Genomic DNA, 27730 nt, shown 5'->3' with positions numbered 1-27730 from the left:
TTCAACTTGCCAAGAGGAATTGGATGTGAAAAATGAGTACTTTTTTCCCCTGAACTTCTTGAAAATTAAGAAACACACATAGATAATCCTTGGGTGGTAAGAATAAAAAATCATAATGCCACAGAGAGAAGAAATGACAAGAAACATAAAATACACAGACCTGTAGAAAGTAAATGTGAAAACCTAGAAGAAATGAAATATTTCCTATGAAATATAAATTATCAGAATTAATCCAAGTAGTGAATATTTTGAACCAAAGATATTGGAAAAGCAATTAAAAATCCTACCTCTAGAAAAGAAGGCCTCAGGACCAAAAGATTTCTCAGCCAAGTTTCATCTAATCTTTAACATAATTTCAATGATCTCTTATTTAAACAATTCCAAAGTGTAGGAAAAGATTAAAAGTTCCCCAATTCATTCTAAGAAACACGTATTGCTTTCTAAAAACATTTTATTCAAGTATAATATACATACAGAAAAGTGTACATAAGTGTAAATTAGATGAATTTTAATGAACTAAATAATCCAACATAAACAAGCACCCAGATAAACAAAATATTACCAGCACTGCAGAAGTCCCCCTCAGACTCTCTTTCAGACACTATCTCCTCCTCTACCTCTCACTGAAGATAACCATTCTCCTGACTTCTAACAGTTAACATAGATTATTAGCTTTGCCCATTTTTGTACTTTATATAATGGAAAGCATACCGTATTCTTTTATAGCTGCCTTTTTAGGCTCAACATAGTGTTTCCAAGATTCATCCATATGTTGCATGTACTTATAAACTGTTCATTCTCGTTGCTGTGTAATATTCCATTGTATGAATACTAAAATGTATATCTATCCATTCTACAGTAAATGGACTTTTAGGTAGTTCCTGGTTTGAAGCTATTAATGTTGCTATAAACATTCTAAAACATATCTTTTGGTGTACATATGTGCGCATTTTATTGTGTTTGCCCAGAAACAGAATTACTAGATTTCATATGTTCACTTCATAGATTCATCAAAATGGTTCTCCAACATGTCTGAATAAATTTGCATTCTCATTGGCAGTGAGTGAGTGCGCCTTCTGATTAGTCACACATTTTGTTAGCCTGCATAATTTTTTACACCTAATAAAAAGTCCACTGAAGAAACCTATAGACCAATTTCACTTAGGAATATGCATGCTAAAGTTTTAAATAAAATATTAGCAACTGGAAAACTGATTTATAAAAGAAAGAGTAACACATTATGACCAAGTAGGTTTTATTCCAAGAAGACAAGAGTGGCTTAATGTCAGTAACTCCACAAACAATCTAGCTAGCCAACCAACAGATTAAAGGACAGTAACACAAAACCACATCAAAAAAAAAAAAAAAAAAAAAGCTGAAAAGGCATTTGATAAAATTCAGCAACTATTTCTATTAAAATCTCTTGGTAAAACAGTAAAGAATTTATTTAAATAAGATCATTTATCAAATAGCAACACAAACATTCAAAATAGCTAAATATGCAAACTATTTCAATTAAAATCAATAGCACTAGAGATGCCTGCTCTCACCATTATCACTTAACACTATAATGGAGTTTCTAGACAATAAAGATTCTTTCAGAAGAAAATAATCTTTCAAACACTGGAAAAAAGTTATGTTTGTGATTGTGTGAGAGTATCATTATATTTCCGACTGTCATTACTATATTTCTAAAAATCCCAAGATACTGTAGTGAAAACTTCTGGAATTAATGAGAAAATGTGGTAAGTATATCTAATAAATGTGTTGTATACAAGGTAACCACGCACACACAAATAGGCTTTTTATTTATAATAAGCCTTTAGAAATGGAAATGGAAAAAAATCCATTCTCAATAATGACCAAAAGACTAAGAAACAAGACTACATTTAATAAAAAAAAAAAAAAAAAAAGACACAGGACTTAAATGAAGAAAAGTCTCAAATCTTAATCTTACTAATGATATAGACAAGATCTAAGCAAACAGAAAATGATACAATTTTGTTAGTTCTTAGAAGACAATACCAATATGTCAAATTTCTCAAAATTAATCTTTAAATTTAATGCAGTTTCAATCCCTAGTTGTTTGAAATGATCACAAACTTAAAATTCCTGATAATAACCAATAAAGGTAGTAAAAAGAACAGTAGCCAAGAGTAGGGGTGGGACAAAGCTCTGCTAGGCCATTTTATAAAGCCACTGTATACAAACATAAAGTCACCATAATTAAATCCATGATATTGCCATAATAAAGAGTACTGTAAGTGAAACAGCATAGTATATTGAGAAATCTCATTATATATGAAAAATTAATATATGACAAAGTCGGTATTTCACTTCATTGGAAAAAATAATTTAGCAAGAAGTGCCGGAGCAAATGGCGATCCACTTGGAAGAAAGTAAAGCTGGATCCAAAGCTTGCATTCTATACAAAAACAAATTCCAAATGGAGTAAAGACAAATGTAAAAAAACACTAACAACAAAAACCAATAATAAAATGCTAAGCCATTCTAGAAGACTACACATGCTACCCAGGGGAGAAAACCTTAATCAATACAGAATACTTTGAAATTCTTATATGTCCATATTTTTAACAATAATGTAAGGTTTTGAATGGAAAAAGGTAAATTGACAAATTACAGTTTGGAGAAAATTTGCAAATAATATGATGAAGTGTTTACATATAATGTAGAAAGAACACTTATAATTTTTTTAAAAAGGGGCACATATAAGCACAATGTTAGTAAAAAATGAAGCAGATGAAAAATAAAAATGAGTAAAAATTTTAAATGTGAATAAAAAGATGCAAATATGCAATTCACCTTAAGAGTGAAATCCAAATGGCTTGATTTTCTATGGAAAAAGTACTCACTGATATTAGTGGTCAATAGATAACTTATAAGAGTTGCAAAAACAGTTTGCAACCAATGGTAGAAAGGCTTAATATATGTAATATACAACAATCTCCTATGGACTAAATAAAAAGATAAAAAGGCAAATACTATAGAAACAGGGACATAAATGTAAAAACATAAAAATATGAATATTTGTGGTAGACAGAATTCTAAGATGGCCCCCATGATCTTTGCCCCTGGGTTACTCCCATGATAAAGCTACATTTACAGAGCAAAGGAGTTTGTGGAAGTAATTAAGGTTACTAACCAATAGACTTTAACATACAGAAGTTATCTAGGTGGGCCTACTTTAGGCACATGAGCCCTTTTAAGTAGAGTTTTCTCTGGTTGTTAGAAGAGAAAACACAGAATCAAGTATGAGAAGGATCTGATGAATCTCTGCTAACTTTGAAAATGGCAGGGGAGTAGTGTTACAAGGACTAGAGAGTAACCTCTAAAAGCTGAGAAGAACCTCTGGCTAACAGCCAGCAAGGAAAGAGACCTCCATCCTACAACCATCCTCCAATTGTAAAGTTTGAAATTCGGCCAACAACATGAATGAGCTTGGAAGTGAATTCTTCTCCAGATCATTTAGTTAAGAGCCTAGCCCAGCACACACCTTCATTTCAGCCTTAGTGGACACTAAACAGAGGGACCAGTCAAGCCTGCTTGAAGTTCTAACCTACATAACTATGAGATAATAAATGAGTATTGTTCTAAGCTGCTCAATTTGTAGTAACTTGTTATACATCAAACAAAAACCTAATGCAAAAGGTAACTGAATTATAAATGAAATCCAAATAACTGAAGAACATATGAAAAGTCATATAGATTTACAGGAATCAGGAAAATGTAAATAAAATCATATGGAGAAATCACTGTACACACTACCAGTCTTTTTTTTCTATTTTAAAAAAAAGCTACAGCAGCTACTGCTAGTGGGTAAGGGTATTTTTATACTGTACCTTTGCTGATGAAAACATAAGTTGTTCCAGCCTCTTTTGGGAAAGTCTGTCAATACTCATTAAAATTTTTTAAATCTGCATCTGTCTCAACCCAGCAATCCTACTACAAGGAATCTATTCCATAGAAGTGAAACCATCATAGTCATGAATATATGCCCAGGCACGATTACCATAATAGTGAAAATCTGGTAGCAAAGTAAATGCGCAACAATTATGGAAAAAGTTTAAGACCTCATCATCATCATATTCATCATTAAAAGAAGGAAAAAACAGCTATAAGATAGACGTGGAGGAATTTCCACCACATATTATTGGATGAGAAAAGATGCAGAGGATATGTATTACCTCATTTATTTAAAGCAAACAGACCTACCAAAAAACTCATTTATATAAGATTGTGTGTGTATTTTAAGGAATGTAAAAGAAACCTATGTATGTACAGACTTGTAAGTTGCTCAAAATACACACTGAATTTTAAAAGCAAGTTATGGAGAACATGTAGAATAAGATAAAACTCCTGTGTACACATATTTGTATGCACATGAATAGAGGTACATATATCACGTTATTCTTACAAGGGCTGTGGGAGTGAAATGGTGTGGTGGGATGTGATTTCTGCTATTGTGTGTCTTCATTACTTATTTAATGCTCTTTTCTGTTGCTCTTTAAGTTTTTAATTACTTAGGTAATTTCTATGGCCAACATGAGGCTCAAACGTAGGACCCCAAGATCAAGAGTTGCATGCTCTTCCAATTGAGCCAGCCAGGCACCCCCTTGTGTTGCCCTTTTAATTAATTGTATTGATTTAGATTGTGTCACTTTTTATGTATTTATTTTTATTTTTTAAAGATTCATTTACTTATTTATTCATGAGAGACACAGAGAGAGAGGCAGAGACACAGGCAGAGGGAGAAGCAGGCTCTATGCAGGAAGCCCGACGTGGGACTTGATCCCAGGACTCCAGGATCACAAGCGCCAAAGGCGGCGCTAAACCGCTGAGGCACCCCAGCTGCCCATGTTTCACTTTTTACATCTGAGAAACATCATTTCCTTTCCCTTTGCTTATCCTTAGCACTTCCCTCTAATATTCTATATTTTTAAACCTATATATTATTCGTTGTTTTCCCCAACTAAATCGTAAGCCACATCAGGTAAAGGATTTTGTCTGTTTGCTGTTGAACGCCAGTACCCGGATGGCCTGGCACATAGCAGGTACTCGAATATTGAGGAAAGTAATGTTTTATGTATAACTTCTTCTTTAGGGCTACTCTTAATGTTCATTTTAAGACCTTACTTCTCCTAAATACCTCATATTCTAGAAGTTATCAGGAGTGTGACAGAAAAACATGACAGGAAGTCTGAATTCAGGGAGGGAATAATTATTATTTGTTGGATGCTTATTACCGCCCAGCATTTTATGTTTTGTATCTATTACCTCAATCGACCAGGCAGATTTATAATCTTTTCATAGATGAGAAGCCAACTCAAGAGTTAGCTTGACTAGTTTCACTGACATTAAATGTCCTGTATCCAGGCCAAAATCCTCTTCTTTCCTTTGTGCTGTACTGATCTTAAAAGAATCGTGTTTTGATCATTAAAAAAGAGATAACAGTTCTTACATAATACACAGGTTTAGCATTGAGAATTGAACATTCTATACACAGAATTCACTTAATGATTTAAGTCATCTGATTGTTCTATATAAATAGTCTGTGTCTAACTTGTTGACTAGGTTACTTCTGAAGCGATTAAGCTCTTCAACTCCAGGCGGCAAGCCACCGGGGCCCTGGCAGAGTGGTAGCAGCAAGCCAAGACAACACAGAGCTCTTCCTGGGACAGTTAATAAATATTTAGATAATTATCATCGACTGTTCTAGACAAAAAAGCAGCCTGAAACCGTCCTGAGGGATTTGTCCTAGATTCTTCAAATTTAAGGCAAGCTCCCCAGAGGAATGCCTTTCTTGACAATCTTCTGCTGGGAGGAGCTTCATACTTCTTTGGGTAAAAAAACAGCCAGTTTGGAAGAGCAGGACTGAGGGTCACAAGGAAAGGGTGCTGGACTTGGCCTGGACCCAAGACAGTCCTGGCAGGTTAAGGTTTTGGACTGCAGGAGCTGCCCGGCAGGGGATCAAAAGCCACTGGGGTGGTGGTCGGAAGGTTGGGGAAAGAAAGGGCACTATTACCGGGTTCAGACACATCTCATTTCCCCCCAGCGTGCTCTGCTCAATTCCAACACAGGCAGGCCTGAAGTGTGCAGCAGCAAGAGGGTGGTGTCTTTGGCATTCTGTTGCCACCTTCCAGGTGACGTCCAAATTCCTCCCTAATTAGGGTGCAGACCTCAATCTTAGGAACAACTTCACAGATCTAAATACATTTGAGATTGGCTAGGGACTGGCAGAGATGATTTTTTTTTTTTTTTTTTTTTTGTCTTTGAAGATCTGGATAGAGTTTTGAAAATGTGCTGATTACTCAACCAACAGTTACTGAGCACTTTTTATATGGTAAGGCTAAGTGGACTGTAAGAAAAACAAATGAGGAGTTCATGGACACTGAAGCAAACACATAATCCTAAACTGTTATAGTTTGTTAGGTGACAGTGAGCAATACTTAATATGTAAAATCTGAGTTGAGGATGGCGTAGAATGAAGGCATTCATAAAAAAACTCATCACAACCTGCTCCCTAAACCACAAAAAATCCACAAGATTTTGAAAGATAATATATAATATAAAATAAACACATCTTCCTTGCTAGTCTTTGCACTTCCAAAATAATTTTTAAAAATCACACAAAATGAAGTTTGGGTTTATCTGCAGAGGCAAGCTGTATGTGCCTTGCATACATCAAGAACACAAAACTATGTGGATCTCTTTCAATTTCAAAAGTAAAATCATTTCTGCTTCCAGAAAGCAATGATGTTCCTAAAGAGAAAAAAGATCTGCTTGCAGGGCTTATTTTTTTCTAATTGGAATCATTAGAAGTGCATTCCCAAGTTGTCTCGGTTGTTTAAAAAGGCTGACCAAAATGAATAAAAGCAAGCTTGAATGTTTTAGAGCTGGGAGAAAGCTCAATTCTCCTTTCTTCTGACCCTGAGATCTACAAGGAAACTGAACAGGTACTGTTTCACTGAAAAACAAAGTTTCCACTTAAATGAATTAAGTAGTATTTTAGCAGAAAGTGTGTACTTTCAAAACTCCTGAATGGCAATCGGCAGAATCTAACCCTGAGGCTGATAGCTCGAAGGGGACATTGCTAATTAAGATTATTTATATGGCACTTATTAATTTTAACAATCATACTAGTCTCCATGTTGACCCGCAAACTATGTACAAACATACTGCTTTTCCAGGCAGTCCAAATACAAAGACATTTACCAGTTGTCTAACAAAGCAGTTGAGTACTGTATCAGGAATGTTTTTCATAAATGATTGTCAAAAGATGTGAGAACAATGATTTTTTTCATACACATTGAATGAAATTATTCCCACAGAACATCTGAAATATATGGGCTCAAGTCTAGAAAAATACGCAAATATATTTTTAAATGCTTTTGAGAGCATAGTCAAAATCACTCAAAACAGAACTCATCCTACAAAAATGATTCTCCAATCTTTTCATGAGATAATCACTTGGCTACATAAGAACATTTCTTTCATGTCTTCATTCTGACATGCAAATGGTGTAATATACCTGGGCGCATATTAATATGGCTTCCTAAAATATAATAAAAACTATGTTGTCTGACACTTTACCAGGGGGCCCTAGGACACTTTTGATGTAAAAAATTTTAATTTAGGTAACAGGGACCAATGACAAGCCAGAATTGGAACCATTCACTTTTGTAGGTCAAAAGATCTCAGAGGTCATTGTTGTAGGCCGTTAAAGGAGAAAGGAAGACAATGAGTGGTGAGTCCAGATTACAGGGCTGGCGACTTTTCCTTCTTGGTGTGGTGCTTCTTTGCCACACACTCACCCAAAGTAAACTTTCTGATATTTCTTTTGCTTTAAGGTAAATTAACCTTGTTTATTTATGAAATGTTACTGCCTTAGTCCCACTTCTATCAGAAGTAGCTAGATGTCAGTATACTTTAACATTTCAACACGTCTAAGTCACAAACTGCTTGCTATTACAACTTACACTTAACATAAAATTTTGCTTTCCAGGGCACTTGGGTGGCTCAGTTGGTTACGTATCCAACTTGATTTCTGCTCAGGTCATGATCTCAGGGTCATTAGATCAAACCCCACATCCTCTGCGCTCAGCGGGGAGTCTGCTTGAGACCCTTTCCCTCCCCTCCTCCTCCACTCTCTCTTGCTCTCAAGTAAATAAATCTTTTAAAAATCTTTTTTGCTTTCCATGTAGTTTTTTTCATTAAAGAAAGTTTTTCAGTTTGGAAAATTTCATTTGTGAATGATGGGTTTCTCTTACCATTACCCTTAATTTGATGCTATTATATGAGGTAATTCAAAAATATCTTTGGTTTGAGGTTGGAGATTAGAAAGCTGGTCTATATACTGGATCTTATGAGGGCATGTAAAACTTTGGCACATAAATGAACAATACTAATTCTAGTACTCCAAGTGCTATTTAACAGATGTTTTACTGTGGGTTCTCCTTTACATTACTGGATTAATTACCTCTTTAAAGAGGCACACAGGAAAAGTCAATGTGGAGTTAGCATCTGGACCAGCCTTCAATGTAAGGTGAATGGCTAAATCATCAAGGACAAGAACATTTTCTACAAAATAGGCCGTTCCTGTTAACAGGATATTGCAGATTTTGTTCACTCAAATAGATCTTTCAAGTCTGACTGAGGCCACCATTACCTTCAGTCTAATTAAACAGATAAGATTAAGAAAGGGCTTTAGGTTGTAGGATCTTAGTGAAACAAAGGGAGTCATTCTCTGTATGGTGGATTTTGAACTGTTTGGTTTTGAAAGCATACAAAATATACTAAATTAAAATTTGTGTTCCGGAAAATATGGATTCCAATTTTCAGACCTGCAGGTCTGTGCTTCCCCATAAAACTGGAGTGTCCTGATCATTGTAAGCAACAGGTGTAACTAAGAAGTAACAAGTGGAGGGACGCTTCATGGTTACTGTTTCGATTAAATGATGCTTCCAGATAGATCCTTAGGTGTTCCCGGGGACTACCCTTCTTTGCCACACTCTCACCCAAGGCTCCAGAACAACTCCAAGGCCCCTCAAAACTTCGGTGATGGTCTTGGGAAACCCAATGCAGGTCAGAATATCACTCTGGGGTACCCCAGTGGGTCCACCAAAATATGAAATTTTAGCATTCTCCTACCTTCTGAACTAGATTACTCTAAAATCATTCCAGCAAATGTCTCAATTCTCATTAAAAGGGACAAAAGGGATATCTCTGACACAACTAAAAAATGTGTACATGCTAAAAAAAAATAACACTCATTACTACAGCAGCATACAAAACATCAAGGAACAGCAGATAGTTTCAAGGACACTCAGATTACACATAACATTATGGATTCAGATTGGAACACAGATTGTGAGTTGTGGGCAGAGAAAGCCTTTGAAAAATAATGTTGATTTGAAGAAGGGGAAGGCTTATGTTTAGTTTGTTAAGTAGCCAAAAAACCCCAAAGATATTAAATTTATATGTGTATAATTTTTTAAAAATATGTAATTGAACACTTGAAAAAATATACATGTCCCTGAAAATATCACTGACGCAATCTTATGGGGTATTTTAATTTTATTGGCTTTCTAAAGGTTCAAACTCTATAATGATAAATTTCTCTACCTTCCTCACAATCAATAACTAGGACTGGGTCATTACTTTGAACTCACATCTACTTTTTCTAATATCCCTTAATTTCTCTGCATGCCTCTTCTACCCGCCCCCACCAAACAAAACAAAACAAAACAAAATCAAGATGTATTAAAATATTTTAACTGCAAATCCACTAGGTTCCAAAATATTTCAATTCATGAGACACCTATAGCACATGATCTATATTTGTACACTTTATTTAAAAACAAATAATACACTTAGAGCCACCAAAAAAAAAATAATTAGCTTATCCATACCCTGAATTTACAAAAGAAACTTCTTGCACCACAAAAATTAGCATTTGGATTAATTTACATTAATTGATATTATAACTAAATTTAAAAATACCTGAAGATCAAACAATTTGGTCCAGGGCTCACCAGTTAGGGGGGTGGGGAATTGAGGGTATGGAGAAAAGAAGTTACTGAGGAATCTGAACTGATGATGCCCTGAAGTCAGCTCTAGTAAACTGAAGTTGAAAAGACATAAAGTAACCAGTAGATTTCAGGATTACAAAGAAGTGGTTCCTCCTAAAAACAGATATTAGATCATATAGTTGGAATGGGTGTAGGGATACTTCTTAATTTGTATTGAAAAAAGTGTGTGGAGAGGGGGGTTGTTATTTGTTTCTCACAAGAGGCAAACTTCAGCCAAACAATGAGAAGAAAGTAGGAAGGGGGGCATGTGGTAGACCGAAGGCTTTCTGACTGCTGATAATACCGAATTTAGCAGATCTGTACAAGTCAACTAAAATACCATTCTCTGAGACATTTTCAGAAAGGAGCTACCAACCAGGGAAAAATCATTCTACATTAACAAGGCACTCACTGGTTCACAGCCTGTTAAAAATCCAGGCAGACATTAAAGTTAATCTAAATTAAAATGAACTTTCTAATTTGCATCAGAAGGATGACAAGCATGTGGTCCCAGTTAAATCAAATCTAAAGCTGGACTAGCAAAGATCCAGAAAATTCTGACCCCTAAGCACCACTTCAGGAATACCCCTATAATAAATAAGTGGAATCTAGGGATCTCTATTTGGCCTAAATTGTTTTTTTTTGTTTGTTTGTTTTCTTAAGATTAAGAACAGAAACAAAAATGGAACAAAAGCAAAAAAACAAAACTGATGCAATCTGTTAAATACTTTGTCAATCTGATGTCCCTGACACTGACATGGAGGTCCAGCTGGATGATGGATATGGCCAATCAAACTTTCAGTGCTGAAAGTAAAAATGATTCAAATCATTTATGGAGGCCTGTCCTTTGTTTTTAAAGAGGAACATGTTTCCTGGACCTTCCCCTTAAAGGAACTTCTGGAATTGATACATTTCACAAAAATATACATATAATTTCTGTCAGCTACTACTTTTGTACAACCTGAATCCCAGTGTCAAACACGTAAAGTACTACAATTATATAAATAACTAGACAAATAACATAGTAACAAAGGCAACTTCTGAGTAAATAAAATTAATGATTATGTACTTAATAGCCTTGAAATAGCTTTCAAAGAATAAAGCAAGCTGAAGAAAACTGTACTTAGAGCTCTTTTTCTTTGTAACTTCAATAACAGTTTGGCTCTTGGTTGAAAATATCACATATACCAACCACAGATTAACTATATCCACTCACTATCAACCTTAATGATAAATTTTAAGCAGTTCTTTCAAAAGAAAACCAAAACTCTATTAAGTCTTTCAATCTGATTTGTGACATCTTAGTTCAATATAACTTAAATGACAAAGCCTGAGAAAAGCACCAACATAGATTTTTAAATTGCATCCAATCATCATTTCAGATGTCATAAAGATTTGCTTTAGTTAAAATGGCAGCAATGACAAAGAGGTAGATATGAAAGATGTCATTTAAACACTACTCTTAGGTGGTATTTTAACTTTTAACTAGTTCAGGTATCTAAAAATAATTTTTACTAGCTGAATCTTCATCACATAAGAATTTCATGGCATGCTTTGAAGGGAAATATATGAAGTACTAAAAAAGAGGGCCTTTAGAAAGTACATTTTTAAAAAAATTAATTTACTTAGCCAACATTTGATGAGATCCCATAATTTTGGTGAACCGAATTTCTCCTTTTACCTGAACTTAACTACAGTGAAAGAATATTTTCCTCTCTACTGAAATTTCTAGGAATTCACATTCAAAATCCTTGGAAAGTACATGTGCTCAGAAGAGCACAAAGACAACGCATGAAATGTCCCCCTGAAATCCTAGAAGTTGAGCAGATACACTGAAGACACTGATGGTCACAAATCAGGACCGTCACAGATTGGCAAACACACACCCACACTTACACATACACATACACACACACACACACACACACACTTTCTCTCGCATAGCCCCCCGCCCCCCCAACTCAATCCTCATCCTCACTGTAAGGCTGCATTTGTATTTTATTTTAAAGGCACCTCTCATTCTCTAGCTATTGCCTTCTTGATGATATCTGTTTTGTTAAAAATCCTGAATGTTCAATGGAAATAGTTCAGTACTGAGAATGGAATATTTTTCAATTCACATTTGAATAGCCAGGTTTTCTTACATTCAGATTTTAATAAACTAGAATGACAGTCTTTAAAACAAGCATGCTAGCCTATAATGAATATAGTATATACAGTAATTTAAACATTTAGAACTATATATTATACTGCAAAAGCAAACAGCACAACACTCATCATACTCATTACCTGTGGTGTACACTATCTCTAAAAACGAAAATACAAAACAGTAAAATGCACCTATGGTTTATATATGTGTGTGTGTGTGTGTATGCATGCGTACATACACACATACACACACACACACATATATGAAGTTTATATATATTATATATATTCCTACAATATATATAATATATATTTATAAAATATACATACATTTTAGACATTTTCAAATAAATCTTTATCATTATCTCCAAAACAAATTTATAGCAAGAATACTGAAGGAATGAGAGTCAGATAAACAAAAAATTTTTCACAAATTTCATTATCAGTGATGCAGCATAATTTCCCCCCTTTTAGTCATAACTAAAATGATTATAAAAGCTAAATACTTTGCATAACTAATTATCTGTTTAATGGCAAAAATTGCTAAACTTGTTCAATAGAAAAATACTGAAGGTCATTATATCACTTATGTTAAATATATGTCTAGGGTTCGAGTAGCAAATGAGCTCCATATGACAGTTGGGTTTTGAGAAGGGTGCTGCAAGCTCCCAGAGATGTATCCATAGCATATGAAAATAAGGCAGGGACCCACATCTCCTGCGGATTTTCAGACTATCCCAATACGTTTCATCCAAAATATTTACAAACCAAATGCTATGAAAGCATTTCAATGACTGTTTGAATCTTGAATTTGTTCGTTTTGCAGATTTCTGTTAAATTTTCAATAGGCTGGGAGGAAAATCAGACCCATGTTTATGCTTCTGGCTGGTTGGAAGACAGCTTTGGCTCATTTCTAGGCTGGGATTATACAGTGCTAGTGGAGAAGAATCTGTTTCTGTGTATAGTCTCCAATGGCATGGCACTGGCTTGCTAAAGAACTTTCAACAGTTCCATTATTTGCACTATGGTCTACGTATCTCATGGTCATTTTCCACTCACTAACAGAAAAATTTCAACCATGAGGTATAAAATGAAGGGAAAGAGAATGTCTTGGTTTTGCGAATTTCAGTGACATTAAGTAAAGCAGGCACTGAAGACCTTGGGAGGTAATTAAAGCAGTAACTGGTAGAACAATAGCTTAAACCATCATAAATACGCCAAGTGAGGGCACCTGACTGAATTTTCCAGTATCCTTCTATAAATGTTAGGTTAGCAACACCATTTTTTCACTCAGAACCAAAAGAGGAATGCACCAAATAAAATGTGGAATTTTGTATCTGCATGGGAATAATATAAACATTCACCTGGTAGCTCAAGTCCAGGTCAATTCATTTGATTATACAAAGGAGTCCCTTGGGCCCATTGTTAACCAAAGCACAGATGAAATGGCAAGGTTGCTCTGTCAAAATATTAAAGCATATACAGATCGATATACAGATATCGATGAGGCAAATCCAGCACACATCTTTAAAGAAAATTTGCCTGTATACTGCAAAACTCTAGAGGCAGAAAAGCAGATATTTTAAAGAAAAACTGTCAATTACTATCCATATCACCACCAGAATACATCTTCAAGAAGTAGATATACATGTTATCAGAAGTGTCATTGATATGACAATGGAATATGTAGGGAGAGGAATGTAGGAATTATATTAAAAGATTAAATTCTTTATGGATATGAATTTAAAGGTGAGGAACTATTATACATACATTTTGCTGAAAATTTGGGCATTAGTAATTTATTTCTCATTTCTACATTGGTCTCTGACATTTGGGGTAAACAAGAGAGTGTGAAGACAAGTGAGACAGCTGTAGGGATGATGTCTATATATTCAGTCCAAAGAGTGGGGTCATGGGAATCCCAAGACATGTAGGTCACAGGATAGGTGAGCTCAGGGAAGCCTGGTCCTTTATGACAATATTCTCCAGAAATGATATTGATATATTGCCTATTAAAATACTCTGAGTTTTCCAATTAAGGAATGGAAGAGAAGTAGGGGAAGGGAAAGAGAATGAGAACTCTTTAGCCAAAGTTATGCACCAAACTCTTCCATCCAGATTTCCAGATTCCCCTTATTGAATATATTAATGGAGGACTTCTGGGGTACAAAAGAGTTGCTTTATTTAGTCCAGCAAAGACAGCTGCCTGACATTAACCAAACCCTTTGGGTTGTTAAAACATAATAATTTTAAACTGTTTTTGGTAGATGTCAGATAATTTGAACATGAGAGACAAAGAGCAAGAGGTCATCTGAAGCATGGTTTGTGGGTTTTGACCAATGTGAGTACTCACAGATAACTTCCAACTTTTCAACCACTGAAAGGTCTGATTTCATCGATAGGAGATAACCATTCTGGTACTATAAATATCACATGAATAAAGTGAATTTTAAAATTAACAGAGAGTATTATAAAGATATGCCCTGCCTGCCCTTAAAAATAAACAGAATCTCAAACTTGAATAAGTTAAACCCATTAGTAAAAGCAGACTCTTATCAACTATTCATAACGGTGACTGTTTTTGACAGCTAAACTTTACAATGGTACCAAATCTATTTTCAAAAATGTAATACAATATAGAAATCTGCTTACAAACTAAATATTTGTTTAGTATTTCTGAATAATAATATATTTAACATATTATTGCATTTCTTTTTTTTTTCCCCTAATAGGTAAAATGCTTTGCCAGGTGCTTTATGTGCACAGATGAAAGGAGAGCTAAATTAAAAACTCATTTTAACACTGCCTGGTCATTACGCACATAGGGGTTAGTACAGCAGATATGGTAAAGATTACTGTTTTGACTACCTAATGTGTTTAACAAGATTCTCAGGGGAGAACTAGGTCTAAATTTCTGTTCTTCCTCCACTCATTCCCAGTCATCAAGCTTTTTAATTATCCCTTATAGCATGCCCTATTTACTCAATAGGGACAGGCTAAACTTATGTTCGCTCAGGCCTGCCTAGCGAATCAGAACAACCTCAGAAATAAAAGCTCCTATTTGGGGGAAAATTTGAAACAGTTTTCAGGCTCACAGATTCAGCTGAGCTTGCAGCAACCTGAACAAACCTTAGTTTTAGAAAACAGTATACGAATTGCAAAACTATACTTTAACAAATGTTCTCTGTGCTCCTTCAGCAGAACAAAAGGGCAGGAAAGGTTGATTCTTGCCCTGGTCTTCTGTATCTCTTTTGTGCAGTTGATTATTTATAAAGAGCTAGAAGGTGAAGATGATGCATTGTGTCATACAAAGACTTTAGCTAGTGCATCAGCCCCAGCACTGGCTATATAGCATTTGGATGGATGGAAAGCTACATCATGAATTGATTCTTCAAACTTTTTCCGATGAGCTGTGAACTCTTGGATACATGTCTTACTTTCTAGGTTCCATAAACGTATTGAACAGTCATGACCTGCATCAAAAGGAAAAAAATAAAAGAAAAGAAATTGAAAGGAAATATTACATTAACATGAAAATAATAAGGATAAATAAGTAATCCATAGTTGATGTACTTACTGCCAGACATCAAGTACAAGCCATTAGGATCAACTGCTAGACTTGTAACAGCTTCTAGGTGGGCTACCATGGAGTGGATGAGTTTGCCTTTAGAAAAAAGAGATTATTGCTCTTTATTAATAGTTTTCCTTATCCTGAAATATATGCCAGCTACCACGTTACACTGATTTCTCCAGTCACCTCTCTGAATACTTACTGCATTAATAGCTTTTTCCATCACAGGTCAACAATGTGTCTCCCTCCCCACTCTAGCCATGGTAATGAAGAAAAACAAAAGCTCAAATTTCAGATTATATTTGTGTCTTCCAAATAACAATATAAAAGTTAGTCATTTGTACACAAATATTCTTTGAGTCATGTTCATTAACTCAGACATTACTAAACAGCTACTTTGCATCCTTTAGCTACAGGTAAATTATATGGGTTGTGAGAACAGAAGAGAATGAGACAAAGATAAAGGAACAGAGAAAATCTGGCCACAGTTTTGGTGGAAATAACATATAGGAAGGGATTAAAATATTAAATTACTCATCACTCACAGCTAAGCAAAGTCAGCAAAAGTCAACAGTAGATACTCAGGTAAATTTGGCTGATAATATGGAGTGTTCTCCTATCAACACAGCTCTTCAGGAATTTCTTTTAAACTGGTGAAATGCAATTCAATAAAAAAATGGGAAAGCCCACACATCCTAATTCAAATCAATCAGAACCAGATAGTCAATCAAGTTAACCAAATGACTTGGGTTTCCAACTCCAACACTAAGGCTATGCAAACACTGAACAATTTTATTTTTTTTTCTTTTTTTTTTTCACTGAACAATTTTAAACAAAATATGATAGAATGATCATATGTGCCTCTACTTCCAACATGTTTCTACTTTTTCCCCAATATATTCACAGCAAGAGATCAGTTTTATTGCTATTTGAATGACCTTTTCATTGTGTCCCTATTCATAACCTTGACTCTAGGGACAAAACATAGTATCTACTTATTAAATAAACCAAGATGATTCTATATAGTACCATGAAGACTAGTTCTTAGCAGATTTGGACAGATTAAACAGAAATTGAGCTGGGAGTGTCTATATCTGTTTTCATGCCTACTCTTGGACTATGCAGCCACTAAGAGACACCCAAATCAGCGTACTTATAGTGGGGTTTGTGTTTTTTTGTTTTTTGTTTTTGCTTTATCACTGATCACTTTGCAAAACACTTACCTGTATTGTTATCATAGAATTTGATGTGCCTGTCTTCATGAGCAGTAATGCTGATGGGAAGAGTGGGATGGCTGATGACTCTATTTATTTGGCAGGAAGAACTGGCTGCAAAAAAGAAAAAAAGAGCAACAAAGTTAGTCAAAACTACTAATTTCTTCACACAAGGGAACTGAATACTCACCTAGGAGACTAAAAAAGTAAATGATTTGACTTTAATTTGTTTTTAGTTCATTTATTCTGTGACTATTTATAATTTTAATGTTTTAGAAAAGAACTGCCTGAGCAATACCATACTAACAAATATAGAAGTACCCACAAACGAGAATTTTCTTTTCCACCTGCAATCAATGGGGGCCACCCAGGCTTTAGCCTAGGGTCACTGACCTATCTCATTCTCTGATCATCTGCAATACTTCTACTGCTTTAATAAAGTTCCATCATTACTTACATGTAGACGATACTCAAATTTAAATCTCCACCTTTCTAGATACAGAGCATTTTTTTTTAAGATTTTATTTATTTATTCATTCATGGCAGACACAGAGAGAGAGAGAGAGAGAGGCAGAGACACAGGCAGAGGGAGAAACAGGCTCCATGCAGGGACACTGATGTGGGACTCGATTCCGGGTCTCCAGGATCACACCCCAGGCTGAAGGCGGCGCTAAACTGCTCGGCCACCGGGGCTGCCCGATACAGAGCTCTTTATCACATAGTTATCATCTGAAGACAAATATGACAAAGAGAGCTTCTGACCTCTTCAATTTCTTTCTTGTAATAGAAATGGTCATCGGGGCAGCTGGGTGGCTGAGTCAGTTGTGTCCAACTCTTGATTTTGGCTCAGGTCATGATCTCAGGGTGGTGAGATTTAGCGCTGTGTCAGGCTCAGTGCAGACTCTGCTCGAGATTCTTTCTCTCTCCCCCTCCTCCTACTCCTCCCCCAAAACTTGCGTGTGCACATGTGCACACACTCTCCCTCTAAAATAAATAAAATCTTAAAAAAAAATAGAAATGGTCATCATTTAACAGTCTATCATGTTTGGAATCTTAAAACAGCATCCTGACTATTATGTGCACTATATAGTAACTTTAAAGAATTTCAATTATATGCACAATGGGACAGGCAGGCCACGTCCTTAGGTCCTTATCACAGTGTATGAACCAAGGTCTAGAAAAAGTTGTGACTCCCCCAAAATCATGTGACAAAGTCAGTACCAATATTAGATGGCTCATGCAAATCACACTGCTGCCAAAAATGGTACCTAAACTATCACAGGCCCTTCTGAAAGTCTTTCATCAAAAGGAAATCAATCATTAAAAAACCCTTTTAATTAGTAAGTTTTGTTAAGACCCTTTTTTTTTTTTTCAAGGAAAAAACTATATATAAAGGTAACACTAAAGATATGTCAAAGTTAAAATAATCATGTCATGGTCCAGGGAGAGGAAGGGATGACCTTATTATAAAGCATATTATTGGGAGATCTGGCAAATTTGAATATAAATGATAATTTTAGACAATAGCATTTTGTTACTGTTAAATTTCCTGATTTTGATTATATGCTATGTCAAAAAAAGAATGTCTTTTTTTTTTTTTTAAAGATTTTATTTATTTATTCATGAGAGACACAGAGAGAGGCAGAGACATAGGCAGAATTCTGGAGAAGCAGGGCCCTCACAGGAAACCTGACGTAGGACTCGATCCCCGAACTGGGATCATGCCCTGAGCCAAAGGCAGACCCTCAACCGCTGAGCCACCTAGGCGTCCTGACAATGTCCTTATTCTTAGGAATTACACGCTAAAGGCTCTAGGGCTCTACACAGTGTTATGATGTCTCTTAAGTGGTTCAGAATCTAAAATTATATACATATACAGAGAATGATAAAGCAAATGTCACAATGTGCAAAATGCTAAAAACTGAATCTGGATGAAGGGTGGCTAGTGGCTAGTTTTTGTACTATTTTTGAAGCTTTTCCAAATACTTAAAATTATTTCCAAAAAGAGATACAATTTTTTAAATCTTAGAATAGTTATTATGAATTTATATTCACATAATGGAAAATATAGATAATTTTGGTAAAAATAGCTGTAATATTAAGTGTACTCTATTGGATTTTCTTTTGGTTCCTAAAAATATGACATCTTAAAAACTGAAGACAGTCTTTTCCCAGTGTTAATGGCAAGGGGCCATCCAGCCTGTTACGTAAGAATAAAAAAGAACAGTCATTGACCATGTAGAGTAAGCTCTGGGTCAGTTATACTCAATTTAAATGGTCCTAAACAAAAAGTTTAGTTTCAAAAGTCAGCCTAGATTTTTCCCCCCTCTGGAGATAACACACCATTGAGCAATATCCTCTGTAAGATCTAGCAGGAAAGTAACAACAGAAAAAAAAAATACTTTAAGGAAAATATCCCATGTATTCTGAGAAAGAGGTTTCTGAGAATTGTGTTGTGATCTAGAAAATAATTATGATAGAAATCAAAAGATGGAAGCAGGTAAAAGAGTTTTTATTTAATAATACCTTTAAGGACATGTCTCCACTTAATGGTATATCAGACAAGTAAGGAAAATGCAAAGAACACTAGAAATCAATTGAAGGCCTACAAGCATCATTCTAACAATGAATCTAAATCCTCCAAGTATTCATATTCAGCTCACAACTTAGAAATGCTTTACTTTTCACTGGATCAAAAGTACTCAATTACCTGCTTCAACTACCTATGATGAGTTTTTCAGTCAAATCACCACTGACATTAAAGAATAGAAAGCTAGTTTATTCTGATTTTCAAAACAAAAATCCTTCACCCTTTTAAACTCTATAAGAAATTTACTTTCACCTTGAAACATGTTTTTGGTCAGAACTTTAATTAAAAAAAATACCTGCTAAATTCCAGAAAAGAACAATGTAGTCAAATATAAATAGGGGTAGTCATGGTAGAAAGGAATAAAAGACTAAATTAAATCTGCTTTATACAACTCTAAAGTAATAAAACTGATAATTTAGGAAATGTCAAGACATATTATAACTCAAAATAATTATCAATTACTCCAATAATGCTGCCTTTGTTCAAAACATCTTTGGCAGTTTTCTTCAGAAAATGTTTCCAGTATAGGGCAAAAAGATCTATGACTTTATAGTCATATGCTTTAGGGATAAAATGGGATTGCCTAGCTCAGTTTATCCATCTCATCCACCAGACTTGACGTCTTTTTAATTTATAGCAGTCATTAAAAATCAATTATTTACCACTCAGGACATCCAAAGAATAGACCAATCTCGAGGTAATTCCAAAAACACTCACATTTTTCTTAGTTTTATATTTTTTTCTGTATTTTACTCCTGTAACTTTAGGTCATATATTTAAAATGGCTTTAAATTTACTGAGAGCCTAAAACTTGTATTTCTTGGCAAAAGAAATTCTCTTATTCCTATTCCATAATCTCATATTTTTTGTCTCTCTCTTTTACATCCAAATAGTTCAAAACTCTATTAATGTCTACTTCCCAAACAATTCTCACAGGACCTCAGGAAAGAACAAAGGACAATGGACTGGGAAGAGAAAACGAAGAAAGCCAAAATGGAATGAGGGAAATTTTTGAGAGAAAAGGAGTAGAGGGAGAGAGAGACAGACAAACACACACACACAAGAGAAATTTTTGAGAGAAAAGGAGTACAGGGAGAGGGAGAGAGACATACACACACAGAGACATGTGCACACTGCAGTAATTCTTTTTAAAGCTAGATCTCAGACTAAAACAGTACCTGTGTACACAGTTTTCTTTATCAACTGCAACCTAAACTATCACTGCCTAGATGAAGCCTAAAGATAGAAAGCAATGGTTAAAAAAGCCAAAAACCAAAAAGACTCTTCTTCACAACTGAGAAATTATTTCCTGATTTTCTAGTATCCAATAAGAAGCTCCATATTTGAGATTCTGAAAGGCAAAACTTGATCTACATTCTAATCAGGCTGTGTCAAATTACATTACTAATAAAAAATTAAGTTCTAATAGGCTATGTCAAATTACATTATTAATACAAAATTAAGTTGATTTAGAAAATGAAACTGAGAAATGAAAAAGACTTATTTTATATTCAGAATAAATATTATTTTCTTCAAATAGAATTGAAAACTAATCATTTGGTATAAAATAAAACTTGACTTCTCTTTGGAATAGCTCAATTGCTATTCCAAATAGTTCAGTTACAAATGTGCATAAACAGCCCAAAGTCTTAAAATCAACTGTGTTCTGTGATTTAAAAGGCAGAACTCTTTATAATAACAAGTATTTTTTGTAGTTGACTCTGGCAGTTATGATTCTGATAAAACTTAAAATTTTGATCCAGGGCAGCCTGGGTGGCTCAGTGGTTTAGCGCCACCTTCAGTCCAGGGCATGATCCCGGAGACCCGGGATGGAGTCCCCTGTCGGGCTCCCTGCATGGAGCCTTCTTCTCCCTCTGCCTGTGTCTCTGTCTCTGTCTCTCTCTCTCTGTCTCTATGAATAAATAAATAAAATCTTAAAAAAAAAAAATTGATCCAAACGAAGACTAAGTTGGAATACATACCTGAATCTGGGTTGGATTCTAAAGTGAGAATGCGCTGTTGCGTTTCCATGTTAAAGATGCTTGTATATCCTTTGCTGAATGATGCTACCATATGGCTTGGGTCACTGCTCACCAGATCCACAGAGGCAGGGATTCCCAATTCTAAGAGATGCAAAACATATTCAGAGAATGGCGTTCAGAGGATCTACTTGAAAATGTCCTTATTAATATAGCAAAAAAAATAGTCACGAGATTTCCTTAAGAATTAAAGAAGACTCAACATTAGAATAAAAATTAGCTCATAGCCATTCAATGGAGATTACTTCTTTTGTTACTTTTAGCCCTATTTTATTGTTATTACCTGTTCAGCAGGTCTTCTACCTGTTACTCAGCTAAAATATTAATAGAATTCAAGCCTTAACTAAGTAAATAAATGGAAAACATGTATGGACTACAAGTTTTGTTGCTTCCACCTAACCTGAGGTTTAAAGCGGCATCGTGGAAATTCTTTATTTTAAAAGCCTATTTCTTATTAGAAATTCTAATTTCAAAGTATTATTATTATTATTATTGTTATTGTATGTAGAATCATACAAATATCAGAGGCAGGCAATTCATCAGAACCCTGAGGGATAAAGAAGGTATTTTTTTATCTATCATTTAGAATATGGTAAAACTTGGTTAAATTTGGAGTGTATTTATAAACAGAATAGAATATGTATACATAAATATATTGGCTCAAAATCTAAAGTAAGGAAACAGTTCAAAAATGTGTATGTTACAGAAGAAGATATATTAATGGCTAATGAGTACACAAAAAGAGGCTCAAAATAATTAGCCACCGAACTAATGCAAATTAAAACCACAATGAAATACTGCTAAGAACCCACCAGAATGGCTAAAACTAAACATACTGACAACACCAGATATTAATAATTAAGGATGTAAAGCAACTGAATTCTCACACATTGCTGTCAGTGATATAAAATGGCAAAACCACTTTGGAAATTGGCTTGGCAATTTCACATAAAGATAAATGCATAATACCACTTCTAATACCCAGCAATTCTACTTTTAGTTCTTTATTAGCTCATAAAAAATACATTAATGTTCATTGTAGCTTTGATCATAATAGTCAAAAACTGGAAACAACCCACATGTCCATCAAGAGGTAAAGAAACACATACACTGATTTAATGAAATACTATTACACATAAAAATACTTACTAGAATATGGATGAATCACAGAAACATTATAGAGTAAAAAGTCAGATACAAGAAGAGTATACATTGTATGATTTCATTTATATGAAATTTTAGAACAGATAAAACCTATCTATGATGAAAGAAATCACAGCCCTGACTGAGAACAGGAAGAGGGACTGGGAAGGACACAAAGAAACTCTAAAAAAGTGAAAGAAATGTTCTAGACTTTGATAGGTGGAAAAGTGATGTACCTGTCAAACTCAATAAAATGTATCCTTAATATCTGGCTTTTACTGTATATAAATAATATCTCGATTTTTTAAAACAATTTTTAATGTGTGCTATTTCACCAAATACTGTGCTTTTAAGAATCACTAAGTTGGAAATTCAAGCAAATATACTTTCATTGCTTAAACACACCCCTTAAAATTAAACTTAGACTGTAACAGCTTGTAGAATCATTTACCTACTTATTTGCTTGTTATTGGATTAGATTTTTATAAAAGATTCATTAGAATAATTTTTTAAAAGTATGTACCTTGATTATCATTAAATACACTAAGGGCTGGAGCAACCTCAGTTGTATTCCATAAACGGAGAGTGCCATCTGCTGAACAGGACAACAAACGCTGATGTGCTGCACTGTAAGCCAAGCCCCAGACTGCATCAGTGTGACCCAGCAGAGGGCCTCTTAAAACAGAAGGATCTGTACAAAACAGCAAGAATGCAAAGTCAAGAGAAAAAAAAAAATCATAATGGTACTTAGGTCCCAGAGAAACTAAATATACAGAAAAAAGAGTACCTGAGAACAGTATAAAACATGCTTCCTAGTTTCTAGTATTCTTCTGAAATGCAGCTATAAACAGAAATAGGCTTGGAAATATGAAAATGTAGAATCTAGAGTTTATAAGTTAAAATTTTAAAGTATATATTTCTCTCCTTAAAAAAATTAGGTATTTCCCTCACTTCTCCCTTTTTTTCTATTTGTTTAGATTTTTTAAAAGGCAGTTAACACACATCACGTGAATTTTATCTACCTTCAGCGAAGCCACCACTCTTCCCTAAGGAAGTGAAGAGGGATCCCTTCCTCCCCTGGGCTCTCTCAGGCCACTTCTACTTTTGTCCCTTCTTACTATGAATGGTGGTTATTCCTGGGAGCACCAGACCTCTGCTATTCCTAGTGGACAGGAACTGAGGCCTAGAGAACCCCCAAATCCTCAAACAGTAATAATGTGTATAATAGGGAAGGAGTAGGAGGAAGGAGGATCACTTACCACCGTTTCATAATAAAAGTCAAACTGGAAACTTTATTACTCCTCACGGTGACTCTATGAAGCAGTACTTTCATGATGGCTCACACATTAGGCTTAAAATGTCAATAATGTTATCTGTCCTCTAGCCTCTCTCTGTCATACCATAAAATATTTATTGAAGACACAATGTGTCAGGCATGATGCTAGGTGCTGGGGCCACCCAAATAACTAAGACACAGTACTATCTTTGTCTCAAAAGACTCTGTGGTAAGTACAATAATCGTGACAGACACCAGTTTCCATGGAGAGTAACTGGAGTGAGTGAGAGCTTCCTGGGGAGAATGGCACCTCAAATATATAGCCATTGGCCACTCAAAAGCTAGAGGGAACCCACTGCTGGCAAAGAAGGCAGTACCAACAAAATCATAAGAGGGCAGAAAGGACATGTGAGGGAATTTATCAGCATTACTGAAGCATGAAGTTTAAGGCAGGAAGTAGAAGAGATGCAAGTAACTAGATTAAGGTAGGATTTCTTTTTTTTTTTTTAAGATTTTATTTATTAAAAAAAAAAAAAGATTTTATTTATTTATTCATGAGAGGCAGAGAGAGGCAGAGACATAGGCAGAGGGAGAAGCAGGCTTCCTGCGGGGGGCCCCATGCGGGACTCGATCCCAAGACCCTGGGATTACGCCCTGAGCCAAAGGCAGATGCTCAACCACTGAGCCACTCAGGTGCCCCTAAAGTAGAATTTCTACAACATATTAAGGTACTTGGAAATTATTCTGTAAGCAAAATGAACCACTGAAGGGTTTTCGAGGAGCAGTAGGTTTAAGTATTTAATATAGTAGCTATCACTGTAGTGCAGAAGACAGACTGGAGAGAATCAAGATGAAGGCAACAGGACTGCTTCAGTAGACTGGGAGAATGATGATGTAGACCCAAGAGAGGACAGTGGCAAAAGAGGCAAAACAGAAAGGGTAAATTCAAGAAATATTTAGGGGGTAATATAAAAAAGACTAGGTAATTAATAAGGTGTGGATAGTAAACAGAACAAGACAAAAAGGATAACTTGTAGGTTTCTAGTTTGGGTAATTTTGGTGGTGCCACCACTAATAAAGAATATATGGGAGAAGAAACACAACACTTGTGGGGAATTTATGGACAATGAGGTGGCCACTTTGAAATGTTCTGTAGGCAGTGTGAGGCTTAAAGAAGAGATTTATGAGTCAACAGCATGCAAAACCATAGAAGTAGATTCAGTCTACCAAAAAATATGTGTACAAAGCAAAGAATGAATAGGTTCTGGGCCTTGATAAATGCCAATATCTAAGGTGGGAAAAATAAAAGTTTAGGAAGGATAGGAGACAGAAATTGTCACAGACTTAAATGTCAAAAAAGCCAATAGTGGACACATTTCCAAAAGGATGGAATAATCTACAGTTTCAGATAGCCAATATATCTAGCAAAATAAAGACTGTAAAATACTTCTTGGATCAGCCAATTAGGGAGTAACTGATAATCTTATCATATTTAAGTGGTACAACCGATGATAGAATGCACAGTGATGATGCACAGGGAAAGGACATGGAATTAGTAACTCTTGATTGCATTTTCTAGTCATTACCACCAGAGACAGATGATGAAGAAAAAGCCACACACAGGAAACTGGAATCAAGAAAAGGCTTTCCTTTGCCCACAATAGTAGTTACCTGAATTTACTTATATGCTGAGGGGATAAAAAGAAAAGAGGGCAAGGCTTAAGATGAGATTGAAACAGAGCAAGAGAATCAAGTTCAGTCTCACCAGAAACAAGAGAGAATGAGGTCAAGAGCAAAAGGGGAAGAACTGGTTGGCCTGGGACAGAATGAAGACAACTGATCCTCTTGACAGAGAAATAAAGGAAGTAAGGAAAATCACAAAGGGGGTTTATCTTTCACAAAAGATATGTTAACTGCTTATTAAATAAATGTTGGGAAAATTTTTTTATTGAATTTCTTAGGTTTGGTAGTAAAATTAATCTAAAGTGAAAATGAAAATAAATATGGTTTTAGGACATATATGACACTACACTTCATTCTAGAATTTAAGAAAGAACATAAGAGGAAGCCAAAATAGTCAATTCCTAGACAGTTTTTGCAAGAGAATTAATTAATGGTAACATATAGTGATAGATTATAATGTGGATTTATGTTTCATGGTACTGTTCCCAAGACTAAAAAAGGGGGCACTTCTTACTTTTTAAGGCTTTTCAAGTATTTTGGTGTCATGGAGTTTAAACCATGACATCATTAACCTCTACACACTCCAATAATTGATCAAGAAGAGATTCCAACATTCATTTTCCTTCAGTTATTTGTCAAGAATAGGAATGAAACATGATTACAGATTAGTAATAATCTATCAAATAGTGTACAGATGCCTATAAAATGAAAAAAACAATTGTCAATCAAGCCAGCATTTCCAATCAATAAAACTTTGGAGGGGAGGGGTAGAAACTGCTTTTTCGGGAATAACATTTTTTTTTCTTTTAGCATTATATATCAAATTGATTCCTAAATGCAAGAATCCTTTTTAACAAAATAAAGACCTTATTCTCTTTTACCAATTTACTTTTAAAAATATCTCATTTTATCCTTGTATATGCTATGGAAAATGTGTAAAAAGAAAACAATTTATTCTTTCATATCTTCGGGGAAACACCTACCATAAGAGTCATAGGGATCAATGTTGGGGTTGGTGGTATTCCAGCCCTGGATCAGTCCATCAGTACCACCACTGTAACACTGCTCACCATTGCTGCTCATTACCACACAAAGCACTGGACCTCTGGGAGATAAAAATCAATTTCTATTCCCAAAAATCAATCTGATAATAGGACTTGTTAGAAATAAGAATGCTTAATTATTCATATGGCTATTTTTCTGCTTTTTACAATAAATAAAAATACTATAAAAGCATTGCTCATTTTTTTTCTTCTGCTAAACCAGAGATTGGCAAACTATAGCCTGTGGGCCAAAGGCAGGCAGTTTTTATACAGATCTCAAGCTAAGAATGGTTTTTACATTTTTTAAGGGGTAATTAAACTAAGCTAAAAACAAGAATATACAACAGAAAATATATGGCCTACAAAGCTGAAAAAGTATTTACTATCTGACCCTTTATATGAAAAACATGCCAATCTCTGTGCTAAATCAAGTGAGTTAGTGTATTTCTTAAGCTTACATGAAAATAGGAAAAGCATGCAATATTATCATTTAAAAATTCTTCATATTTTTACCTAGATTATTTTTAAGGGAAAAAAAGGTCAGGATTTTTAATATATAAACCTTATTGCATCAACATATTTTAAGCACAAGATATGTAACATTTTAAACATCATCCAAATAAAATCTAATTTCAGCAAGGATCTCTGGTAGGAATAAAGTTGTTTTTAACATTGCATTATCTGCCAGTTTCTTTTACATTTGCCAGAAAAAAAAACAAACAAAACCAAACAAAAATGCTACTAAATACAAAAAATACGTAACATAAATACTCAAGTGAAAGAAAATAATCAGGCTGATATACAGTGATGCTGACTTAAAACAGAGAAAAAGCACATACTTACTTATGAGCCCTGAATGTATAAATAGGTTCCACATCAAGAGAAGTACTCCTAAATCAGAGAGAGAGAGGACTTTTACCACTCCAAGTTTCAGT

The 27730-nt window shown here is 34.9% G+C and overlaps 1 protein-coding gene across 3 annotated transcripts in view; it reads right to left on the bottom strand.

Annotated features, from left to right (window-relative positions):
- Window positions 1-433: 433 nt before the first annotated feature.
- The window catches only part of STRN (striatin), a 105823-nt gene continuing 78526 nt past the window's right edge, over window positions 434-27730 (bottom strand). For all 3 annotated transcript variants that reach the window (XM_077843619.1, XM_077843617.1, XM_077843618.1), the window contains 7 exons: window positions 27639-27686; window positions 26736-26857; window positions 23317-23484; window positions 21594-21734; window positions 17031-17135; window positions 15814-15900; window positions 434-15709 (listed from right to left, as the gene is read on the bottom strand). In XM_077843619.1, coding sequence (XP_077699745.1) covers window positions 15540-15709; window positions 15814-15900; window positions 17031-17135; window positions 21594-21734; window positions 23317-23484; window positions 26736-26857; window positions 27639-27686 — 841 coding nt within the window. In that variant the 3' untranslated portion in view covers window positions 434-15539. The remainder of the gene's footprint in view (window positions 15710-15813; window positions 15901-17030; window positions 17136-21593; window positions 21735-23316; window positions 23485-26735; window positions 26858-27638; window positions 27687-27730) is intronic.

Source organism: Canis aureus, chromosome 12, assembly GCF_053574225.1.
Source record: "Canis aureus isolate CA01 chromosome 12, VMU_Caureus_v.1.0, whole genome shotgun sequence".
Classification (NCBI taxonomy): domain Eukaryota; kingdom Metazoa; phylum Chordata; class Mammalia; order Carnivora; family Canidae; genus Canis; species Canis aureus.
This window is presented reverse-complemented; position numbering and strand designations above follow the sequence as displayed.